We start from the raw sequence: 12,290 nt of genomic DNA, 5'->3' as shown, positions 1-12,290 counted from the left end.
AATAGAGACTTTATGAAGCCACTGTTATCCACTGATCCTGTCCAGTGGAATGTGCCACTGCATTAATTCATTTCCTCTGTGATACTGTAAACACAGTTACAGTATCACCCTCATTAGAAAAATATCTGGCTCTTTAGCTGCCAAACACTCCACAGTGTTCACCAGCCAGTCGGTGACTGTGTGTGTGTGTGTGTGTGTGTGTGTGTGTGTGTGTGTGTGTGTGTGTGTGTGTGTGTGTGCTGTTTGGTGGTCCACAGTGAATTCATCAGTGTTTTTTGTGCTGAGAACAGCTGCCTGCTGCGACTGGAGATGACAGTGATGACAGCAAAGAGACTGAAGCAAAACAGCAGATCGTAAAACAACGTGAAGTCTCTGTAAAGGTCCGTTGTTCTGCAGGAGACTGAGCGACGCCTCTCACATCACACACGGGCGTTAATGTTCAATTCCACAACAGACAAACCTGTAGGATGATCAATAAGACTGTGTATACTCCCACTGATTGTGCAGCTGTTGAAACATATAATTGATTAAACTCTACGACGATCAGTCTCGTGCCCGCGGAGACGGCGGTGTGCTGTCAGCCGATAGAAGGCGTGTAATCCCTCATTCTTACAGGTCAGGTGATCTGACCTTTATTGACATCAGAGCAGAAGCCGCTCCGCGAGGTTTCGCAGGTCGCAGTGTGTGAGACGTGCCGGCTCTTCCTTGTATATCCATCGTTCTGGAACAAAAAGAGCTCCTCCCATCTCAGGGAGCACAGACACAGCAGGTGAAGCGTTGGTGCAAAACTACAGAAGAGATTTTGTTTTCAGGTTGTCTGTCCGTGCGTCTCATGGACACGATATCTCAGAGACGCCTCGACGGAAATTCTTCTAATTTGGCACAAACATTGGCTCGGATTCAAGGACGAACTGATTAGATTTTGGTGGTTAAAGGTCAAAGGTCACAGTGACCTCAGAAAACAGTTTTTAGTCATTACTCAAGATTTCACAGCAATTATGACAAAATCTCACACAAATGTTTAATATTTTCTCTGACTCTGGATAAACAGGGATGTGACATGGAACTAGTCTGAGTGGCGGAGGGATACGACCACGAGGAGGTGGTTCTAGTTTCTTTTTAATTCTCGCCTTTCTCCATTTGCTGTTGTCAATGCTTCCACACACCATGGGCCTTGTTGATGAAGATGGCTACGGGTTCATCACTTTTTTGTGTCCCCTGGAAACACTTCCATTGTCGTCTGTGCTGCATGTTTCTGTGTTTGCTTGTGTTGTCAGTATTTGCAGCGCATGAAGTTGCTGATGATGTTTTCCAAACGTGATCCTGTTTTGTCGGTTTGAATGTGTTTTCTGAAGTTGCAGTGCGTTGAACTCTCAGGGTCACCGTAGGTCACAGCCTCAGTTTGCTTCAAACAAAGTGCGTGTCAGACTGCCAGGAGCTCAGAGGCCATAACTATTCAACAATCCCCCTCACCGTGCGCAGCGATGGGCCGACTGTGAGGGTTGAGTTTGAGACCAGTCCCATCTCTTCGTATGCAAACAAAAACACACTAAAGACACAGTTGTTGGAGACGTGCAGACAGTATGATGCAGTCAGAGGACAGCTATGAGTCTGCCCATTGACGACGCAGTAGGAACTTGTTCACACTCTTTAAGATGCAACCTCCCTAAAAAAAGAAAAACATAAACTTCTCAACCAAATTTAGCAGAGCCCAAGTACAAGCCTAGAGCTGCATAGGACCTTATTCTGAGACGCTTTTGGTTCAACAGACAGAAATAAGACTTCACAAAGTCACATATTCATGTCATCTGAAAGGCCCTGCGAGCTAATGGCTCCAGATTCCATGTGACAGCACCATTTTTTTTAGTGGCGGTGGCGGTGTTCGCTCCGAGGGACAGCAGTGTCGGCCCATTACTTTGGCCCAGACTGGAAGGTCTGAACAACCATCGGGTGGATTGACATTTTCTTAAAGACATTCATGGTGAAAATGAATCTTTCCATCTCGTGCCACCAGCAGGTCAAAGTTTTCACTCTTTCCATTAAATTTCCATTCATTGCCACAGTATTATATTATACAGACATTCATGGTTCCCAAACACTGTGTCCTAAAGACCGAGTGACGTCTCCTCTAGTAGCAACATGAACAACAGTTCAGTTCATAATTCAGATTCTTATCTGTACCCCTTTTTAATTATTATTAATGACTTCCTCTTTTCATCCACAGCCAATTTCAATCTGTCTAATACTTATCTTATAAATAACTGCAGAACTAATGACATTTCCATTATTCTCAGCTGCACTTTGTGTTTATGTTTGTTTTATCCCAATAAAAATGTCAACATGCTAACATGCTAATATAAGACGGTGAACATTGCCTGCTAAACATGACATTAGCATTTAGCTTCAAAGGTATAATCCGGAAGAGGCGTAAAAGCTGTAACAAAGAAAACGAGGCTCTGCAGAGTAACATCCAACATCTCGTGAGATCCAATCACCAAGTGGACGCACTCAAGACGCATTTGAGATCCGATCACTCAGACCACATTCAGAGGTGGTCTAGACTCTAGACCACGTGTGGCCACAGTCTTTTAGCAGTTGCATCGGTCCTGTTCAGACCTGGTATTAACATCCGTCTCGAGTGACCCGATTACAAGTGGGGAGCTCGAAGTACGTCAGTTCACACCTGGATTACAAATGCATCTAAAGTGACCAGTCGTGATCGGATCTCAGTGAGCACCACATGGATTAGACGTTATAAAATATTTCACTATTTCAAATGGATAAAACCTTATTTCACTGTAGAGCTACAGTGCATTGATTTGCTCTCTCTCATAGTGAAACTGGCTGAAAACAACAGCACATTTAGTCTTTGCAAAAAGAACCGATGAAGGCGTTTACTTGCTTGTAGAGCCGGGAAGTGAGGTCCGGTCACAGGTGGGCGCTGGAGACGCCCGATGTGAACTGACGTACTCAGAGCAACAGCAGTGGCAAACAGTGGGATGAACTTACATGTGTCCACGGCAGCAGAACGTTGTTTGCACAGACAGATCTCGTCCAACCTGGAAGAGAGAAACTCGATCCTATTGACTCTAGAATCGATCTTCAAGTATAGATATTTTGGGATTGATCCGCCCCCTCTTCAGTGGAAGAGTTTCTCATTTGTAATTACAACATGGATTTTGATGAGAACACTATTTACAAGTCGGAAACTAATTATAATTTTAATGTGGCATCAGGGCTGTAACATGAGGCTGGTATTGATCTTCTTTTAGCTTAGATACAGTTTGAAATAACCTTTTAAACGTCTTTGCTTTAGGTTTGACCTTGTTCCAAATCACAGATAAAAGTCAAACAAAATCAGAAAAATATAGTCTCTTGTCAACTTATCAACAATCAATTCAAGCTAATGCTATCATGATAGTGACAATGACGCGGGTTACGGACAATAGTTCAACCTGTCTTTGTGTTTGATCTTGTTTCAGGCCTCAACCCAGCATGGTAATATCAGTTCACCCTCCAGTATCTTCAGTGGGCAGTCAGTGAGGAACCGTCAACACTATGCGATGTGTGTAAGGGATGAGTGGCGGTTGTGGCCCCAGGCGGGATGCTGCTGACGGCCGGTCAGTATGACTCTGCTGGACCTGTGGCTGTCACGCTCCCTCCCCATGTGCCTGCTCCTTCAGAGCCTTGTCCTCATGGCCTTGTGCTTCCCCTCGGCCAGCATGTGTCCAAAGGGCTGCATCTGCCAACGTGACCCCCACCTCCACGGCATCAACGTTACCTGCAGTCAGTCCCGCCTCAAAGAGATCCCCCCCAGCCTCCCGGTCGACACCGTCCTGTTGAGGCTGGATCACAACCAGATCGGAGCCGTGCCCGATCAAACCTTCCACGGACTTCGGCTTTTGAGGGAGCTTAACCTTTCGTACAACGCTGTGGAGACTTTAGGGGAAGCAGCCTTCAGTGGCATAGAGGCGACTTTACAGGTGCTGGACCTCTCCCACAACCGTATCACAAGCGTACACAAGGATGCTTTCGCTCGGCTCAAGGCCCGCGTCATCGTGGACGACAACCCGTGGCATTGTGACTGTGCTCTCCAGCAGGCCATCAGCGGAATGGCCCACAACCACGACGCCGCCGCCCGCGTGCTCTGCAGGAGCTCAGAGGTTCGTGACCAGGAGGGAAGACCTTTCTTGGCAGTAGACACTGACCTCTGTAACCTTGCCAAAAGGACCACAGACTACGCCATGTTGGTGACCATGTTTGGCTGGTTTGCCATGGTCATTTCATATGTGGTGTATTACGTCCGACAGAACCAGGAGGACGCCCGGCGCCACCTGGAGTACCTCAAATCTCTCCCGAGCAAGCCCAAGAAACCTGACGAAGCCGACGACATCAGCACTGTTGTCTGACGGCAGCGTCACAGTGACTGCGTCCACCGCAAACCTAACGAACACCAAAATGTTCACGTGACAGGACCCACACTAATGTTTACTATTTGTACCACTAGTGATGTGAGCATCAAAACTGCAGATCAATCTTTGTATTTTAGACATTTTGTTGTATGTCCTTACCAGGGTTTGTTCACGACTGATCTGAGATAAGTTGAGATGGGAGGCCGCAGTCTAATAGTCTAATGCCAACGTTATCTTTTCTACAGAAATTGCTTATGGAGTTTTGAAAATTTGAATCTCAGGTTTAAATAATGGTTGTTTTTAGATTAAAATTTGGAATATCTGATAAATAGAAAATATATTTTTAAGTCACAACACCCTATACTCTATTTCCCAGAGCCCTTATTTTGGTATCTCAAAGCCCACGATAAGGTGTACGTTGAGTTTTGTAAACACTTGCTGAACCAATTGCATCTTTCATGCGCCTTTAAAATTAAATCTAAATTACAATATCCACACAGAAACTTCAGCATTTCTGAACCCATGGTATTTGATCTACACATTGTGTAATACTATTACAGCTTTGGTGACCTGTCTTTGATACAGACAAATCACATTTAAGCCCGATTTTCACAATACAGACAAGTAGTCAAGATTCCACTGAAATATCTTGTGAATGATCTCACACTGTGGCTAAGGAAAATACTGGGTGCTATGGAAGCTTATTTTTCCAAGTAAGGAAACTAGTAAAATGTTAAGAAGGAATTAAAAATAAAAATGCTCACTTAAAATGATGTGATAGTACGTAAACATTTTGACTTTCTACGTGAAATTCGTGAGATACTAAATCAAGATTTTGTCTTTGTTTGTTATGAGATACAAACTCGAGTATCATATATTAAATTACTTAAAGTGCTTTACTTTTTAAGTCAAAACTAAGAGCTGGTAAGTCACAGTGGTCGCTAGCTTCTTTAGCTAACCTGTCAGTATTACCCGTTGTATCACCATGAACGAAGCTAATTTAGCTTAGCACCAGTGGTCTTCTTATCACAGTTCAGGGCTGCAGTTCTGGCTTCTGGCCAAAACCACCCTGATATGTGGAAAACCGCAGTTGTTAAAACTGTAGGCTGTAGCTCACAGACAAGACTCTTTCATATTATATTAGAATAAGAAAAAAAGGAAGGAAGGAAGGAAGACATTATAGCCACACAACAAACCGTAACATCCATTCCAACTGTGAAGGAATCAGGGCTGCCCCCGACCAAAGTTTCTCCTAGCCGACTGGTAGTCGTCAGTTCAGGCGATTAGCTGACTAGTCGTTGCACGTTTATGATATTAATTTAATTACTTAATTTAGTATTTTTGGGGGGAGCATCAGAAAATGGCTTGAGTCCAGGGCTGAGAAAGAATATAAGTAACACGGCTAACGGCGTGCTACAGTACAGAGAAATACAAAGCCGTGATAATGAGCCACGGTAATGATTCTGAAAGTGTCGTAACAACCAGCAAGGAGAGCGTTAGCATGAGCGTCCGTGCTAAGTTGCTAACTTTAAGCTACTTACATGTTTCAAATGACAAGCGCTGTTTTAGGTCAATGAATGAGAGGCGAATGTTTGTCTGCAGAGTTTGCGTCACCTTAGCTGCGATCGTCCTTTAGCCGCTCGAGGCGTTGGAGTTCCTTCCGGACACGCCGGTGTGTAATTACTGTAACGGACCGTTCTGTGTTCACAGGTTGTTTTGATATTTCAGTTGCCGTAAGACAGGAATTGTTGTCGGAGTCTCGCTTGTCACACGTGTGTTAGTAAAAATAAAGTTGTTGCTGCTGTTCATTGTACTACGTCTCTTAATTCGCATTTATTATTTCATTATTGAATCTTCCAGTTAGTCAAACCCAAGAGTCTCGGTTAGAGACCAGTCGTGTAAATGATGTCTGTCCGTGACTGACTGAGTGACTTCCTGTCAAGTTTGGGGTTTTTTTGTCCTGTGACCAACTGACCAATCAAAATTTGGTCGACTTAGACCGTCTCAGTCATTAGCGTTTGGTATTTGTGGGCAGCCCTAGAAATTATATATAATTTAAATTTTTGCGATGGTATTTGTGTTGTAGTGGAGCCAGTGAACCCAGTTGTAGCAGAGCCACGAAAAGTACAGAACATTAAACTTTTTGAAACATATGAAATATGAAAAAATCTTCACAAGATCAAGATCCATAATGTTTAAACGCAAATGTTCATTGATATATAACTAGAATGGCGTCCAGTCGAGTGTATACCTCCAAACAGTCCCACACATGTCTATTAGATCTGGATTATTATCTGGATCTGCACCAACTTGTACAAACTCATAGATCTCAACCTAAACATTTACATCAGAATTGCAATGTTATGGAAAGTCATAAAAAGAAAAAAAATCCTGGATCCAACCCTTTTAACCCGACCCTCACCGACATGTAACGGCCCAAGCCCATCACCTTCTCCACTAAGTTTGGTGCAAATGGGTTCAGTTCTTCTTGTGTAATCCTGCTGATAAACAACCGAACAATAACAGTCAAAAAAATTGTCATTCATGAATAAATCTGGATGTAACGATGATGAGAAATGTAATTGAACCATCCTGAAAATATCTAGTTATAATGTGAAAAAATTCTCCTTATAATGAGAAGCCAACTTTTTTTTTTCTTTTTTGGTCATGGTGACGGTAATAAATTGATGTACCAAACACCACATGTCAGACATTGAGTCATTGCAGTTAACATCCTGATCACCACCCACATGAACATGAATGTACAATAAAAATTGAAATGCCCTTAAACTTTAAATAGTCTGAAATAAAATCCGACATCATGTAAATTATTTTTAAGAAAAGTCCAGATGTTAAAAGATTAGTTCTGACTATTAAATCTGGCGGACATCTGTAGTAACTGAGACAGTAGATATTTGATTTTAAGAAGGAACCCCAAAATGCTCTTGATGATCTCTTGATCATGGAAATAGTAGTTTTCCAATTACCAACTTTAACTGAGCTTCTGCGTTTGATCAGGTGACAAAAATTGGTCATATACTGTATGTACTCAGAAGGAGTGGGTGAACTCACAATCAGTCAACACCTTAAGATGTCTGCTGGTGCTTGGTTTGACTTCCTGTCCAACACATCACTGAAGGGGTGAGGACGATAAGGACTCTTGATTCTGTACCTCACAATTTTACGTCTGATGCCAACGTTCAGGAAGTAGTCATTCCCTTTAGGTCGCAAATTGGTGGATGCAGCATAAAGAAAGGTAACAAGCTGAAAGGTGAAGGTGTGGTGGTTGGTGTGACAGAAGGCCGTGTAGCGTCCTCTCACTGAGTTTTAACCATGACCTTTCCCTAACCTTTACCAGTTGTTTTAGCCACCAACCCCTAACCACAGCTCAGCTTTGTCCAATATCTGCATTTTGTCTGGTGAAAGGAATCTCTCTATACGCGAGGACTTGTTGGTCATGTGATGACGCTGAAGTCGGCATTAAATCTGGACTCCTGCCTGTCACGACGGATCCTGTAGTCAGACGTGAGCTGTCCGAGGCGCTTCCATCACTTTCCATCAGAACCAAAAACAAGATGCACTTGAAATTCTCACAAGTCTGAGATGGGAGGAGAGACACAAGGAAACTGTGGGACACTGCAAAACAAAACACCATGGCTACAAAGAGTTCGAAGAAGAGGTGGGGGCAGGACTGAACTCTGACCTTTGTGTCTCGCTGGACATAAACAAACGTGTGTTTTTCGACGAGTGACTTTCTTGTCTTTCTCATCAGCTGTCACAGATGTCTCTTCAGCTAGAGTGATCTTTAAATCAATACATCTGGTTGTTGCTGTCTGTACACCCTCACGCCCACGTGACAACAGTCAGGAGAAGAAATGTTTTGTGGCTCCAGCAGCACATTAAACTCTTGAGATTTTCAAAGTCTCGTCGTCTGCACTAAATCGACCGTGAGTTGAGATTATTTTGTCAAAAAACCCAGAGTGCTGAGCAAGACGTTCTGGAACCTGAGGTTTTTGGTTCTGGTTTAACGGCGCCTCTGGACAGACGAGACTGTCCTGTAAAAAACAAGCCCACAGGTCGTCTGTGCAGCAGGTTATTATGACCCGTAGTTACCTTTTGTTGCTAGGCGACACCTAGTGGTCGTAGTAATTATGACGGGAGCAAAAAGGGAAAAGATCGGTGACGTAGGTTGTGGTGGACGGGTGAATATGACACAGGAGAGCAGTGTTCGATTCCCATGTTAAACCAGCTGTTAATATTGTTACCATGACAACAAAGACCGTGTAATGTTGAGGCAGCACTTATTTTAACCCAAATCACCATCTATTTCTAAACCTAACCAAGCAAAGGTAGTTTCGCACATGTTATATATTATTGTAACCATGACAACCCAGGTCCAGTACGCCCGCCGACGTAGGGGCCGTTTCGGGAGAGACTCCTATGGGTCGTATCGGAGGGTTGCTCAGGTTGGAGGAGGTGATGGGACAGGCTGCTTCTGTGTGGTACTGTACATTTCTTTCTTCAGTGTGTGAAGTCTGGGTTTGTTGCTGTTGTTTAATCAGTTCTCGTCAGAGTGAATTTTAGATGTTTATCTGCACTGATCACAAGTAAGCACAAGACTACATGTCAGTTTCAGTGGATTCTTTTTTGTTGGTGTTTTGTGGTTTGGTTCAGTCCTTCCCAGACGGAGCTGGTCATTTTTATTTATTACCAGCTCAATGTCTCTCTTACCAGGCCCTCTCAAGGGGGAGGACAGATTTATCACATGTATGGATGTCACACTACAGTATATCATCATCTCAGTCATCACAAATTAACACAAACCTTCCTATTCCAAGTCAAGGTGCCAATGCATGCATCATTTCCCTTTAATAACACTGTGTACAGTAATGTTCCCAGCAGCAGCAGCAGCAGCGGGTGAAGAGAAAATTGATGCTATCATCATCACAGTCACTGGAGCCCACTAAAACATAGGACCAGATAAAAAAAAATCACATGATTGACACGTAAAAGGGACAGGGAATTATATTTTCACAAAAAAAAGAGCTTATTTCATATATAAAACCTTCTTTAAATAATAAATCCTGCACAGTTGGTGAAGTGTTAGATGCTGGGAGTTGGTGGTATCTTGTAAAAATTTCCTTTCAGGTCACAGAAGTTGTACAGTAATGGTTGTTAAAATGATGCAATGACAATATGTAGGTAGAGAAGACTAGGATCACATGTAAATATGAACATTGATGTTGTGTGAAATACTTGAAATCCCTTTAATAGTTGTTCTTGAATGTGCTCCAACCCTTAGCCTTGTCTTTGTAGAGGCAATCTCATACTCCTCATGACAGGATCAGGATAGTAGACAGTAAAATGCATGTACAATGTAATGAAGCACAGTGTAGCCAAGGAACTGAAAGTATTTCTAAGTGCCTGAATACTTATCTCAACATTTTATTTTTTCATTTATGTCCTCTTTATCCATCTCTGGTCTTTGCTGTGAACTCTTAGTTTAGGATTTTCACTGTTTCTCGGTTTAAGTTTATTTTGCAAGTTAGAAAAAAGAAATTATATCAACTATGTTGATGTAACAAAGCTGTTAAACTCAATTATACTATACCATATTACAGTTCTCTGTGCACCAACCGCAGTGTGTGATAGACTAATTCACAGTTAAGAATGATAATGTTAGCACTGACTATCATGGTTTTGTTGTAATGGCATGACATACAAAAAATGAAATAAAGAAAGTATGCATTGTTTCACGGTATATTTTATTTCCCTTTTGACTTAAAACTACACAGCTTCATAGCAGCTAATTATCTAGCTTGTTTAATACACTATGCTTTCTTGTCTACACATTATTGCTAATGTTAGCTAGCTTCTAACTTTAGCCTTTAGTTACAGTTTAGCTAACTAAAGCTAAGCCTTTCATTTTCAATGTTGGCTTGCCATTTCATTACCAATATAAAATGTCATATATTATCTAATTTTAAAAAAAATGTATAAAAATGTCAGAAGTTTCTGAATATATTTTATTCTGAAATTTCTATCTAATTATTATTTTAATGGCTCAACTTTCTCTATTTGTATGTTCCTTTCATTTGATCTTATTTCATGTATTTCTGGCATCATGTAAATCCAGAATTTGCTGTCCTGGAGAAAACACACCAGATTCCATAAACAAAATGCGCCTCCTGCTCACATCTGTCACGTTCTTTGCATTCTCCCTATATAAGATATGGTAAACATTTCAAGCTGCACTCTTACAGTTACATTATGTAAGACCAAGGTGTTGTTTGCCCTGTGGAAACATTTGTGTTGAGTCTGAGAAATCGAGGCCACAACAACTCCCACAATGCTCCTGTTTTTACCTCTGCTGCTACTGTAGTTGTTTTTAACACTACAAACAGATTTCTCCCGCGTATGAGGTCACAGCTCTTGTTCTTGCTCAGTGTACAGTATGTGGGTTGACCTGGAGCAGCGAGCGCGCGCAGCACACCCCGTTAAGACAATCTGTTTTTAGTCACTTTCACACCTGATGACTGTTGACGCTCATTTGGTTCTTTCACTCCTTTAACATGCATTTCCCCAACTCCCCCGAGTCTCCAGCTAAACTGGGAGATGAAAAACCAAGAAAAAAATTTAATTAAAAAAAACAAAAAACACTGGCTCACTGTTGTATTATATTAATTCATTGTACTTTGCAAATAAAAACATGCCATTTTGTATAAATGCACAATAGCATGTGGCAGGAGGGGCCAAGCTTTTTCCTCTGTTTCTCTCACTGTTCTGTATTAATGAGGGAATGTGTGGAGGATGTGCAGCTACAGATGTCACCAGGCTGTGATTGATTCACTTCCTGACCTTTGAGGAATCAAACTCGTGTATGTGTGTGTGTGTGTGTCTGTGCAGATGAGTCAGATGAAGAAATATTGACTTGCTCTTTTTATGTTTCCACAATAATCACAGTCACTCTCATTTAGTGCTGAACAATTATTTGAATAATTATCGAAATCACAATATGGCATAAGTGCAAAATCCAAATATACTATATGTGAAGCAAAGACCACCTGTCACTCAAAGAGGCCACGCCCTCAATTATAAGTAACTTTAAGCCTAAATAAAATGTAAACAGGTGAGTTATATAAACAGGTGTCATGAAGGAGGAAATCAGCTCTAGAGACCAAAACAGTTTTTGTACCAGGCTGTAAACATGTTGATTTCTGCTGTAAAGTTGGACATTTTAACATGGGAGTCTATGGGGACTGACTCACTGTTGGAGCCAGACTCTAGTGGTCGTTAGAGGAACTGCAGTTTTCAGCGTTGGAGGTTGACGCTTACAGACCCAACAAAAATTACATCATCATTTTTCTTTTTTTCCAGTGAAAGTGAAATATGAACGTGACCACATCTATCAGAATCTAATCTCATTCCACCTCATCCAAACACTGAAATCTGATCAATCAATGAAGATAAACATTGGAAATGTGCAACAGAGTTTCACAATCTGGATCTGAAGCCCTCGAAGGTGTGTTTTTCTCTGGGTAAGTCTCCAGCTGATTCATGGATGGAATAATCAAAGCTGACTTCCACTGAAAGCCTCTTTGTTCAGCTTGTGCTTTGTGAAAAGTGGATGCCTCATACTATTATTTTGAAAGTTTATTTATGTGCTACGTTCTCAAAAAAAAAAAAAAGAAAGAAAGAAAGAAAAAAAAACACTAACTCGCAGCCTCCTCCTTGTGTAGGACGGAGTAGGTGGTTTCAAAGAGATTTCAATCCTCAGTGTTGAGCTCAGGTTGTTATTCTATAGTTTTAAAAGTTTGGGGAGTGGAGGGAGTCGTGGAAAAATGCCAGCGTCTCTCACATGTAATAAAATGTATAAAA

The 12,290-nt window shown here is 41.8% G+C and overlaps 1 protein-coding gene across 1 annotated transcript in view; it reads left to right on the top strand.

Moving 5' to 3' along the window:
• The window catches only part of lrrc3b (leucine rich repeat containing 3B), a 12,268-nt gene extending 3,682 nt beyond the window's left edge, over positions 1 to 8,586 (top strand). The window contains exon 2 of the mRNA XM_023425449.2: positions 3,483 to 8,586. Coding sequence (XP_023281217.1) covers positions 3,627 to 4,409 — 783 coding nt within the window. The 5' untranslated portion in view covers positions 3,483 to 3,626 and the 3' untranslated portion in view covers positions 4,410 to 8,586. The remainder of the gene's footprint in view (positions 1 to 3,482) is intronic.
• Positions 8,587 to 12,290: the final 3,704 nt, after the last annotated feature.

The sequence above is a fragment of the Seriola lalandi genome, unplaced genomic scaffold (genome assembly GCF_002814215.2).
Source record: "Seriola lalandi dorsalis isolate HSWRI2012SDOR001 ecotype SW California unplaced genomic scaffold, Sedor1 jcf7180002054780, whole genome shotgun sequence".
Lineage (NCBI taxonomy): Eukaryota > Metazoa > Chordata > Actinopteri > Carangiformes > Carangidae > Seriola > Seriola lalandi.
The sequence above is the reverse complement of the archived record's forward strand: the minus strand, read 5'-3'. Positions and strand labels throughout refer to the sequence as shown.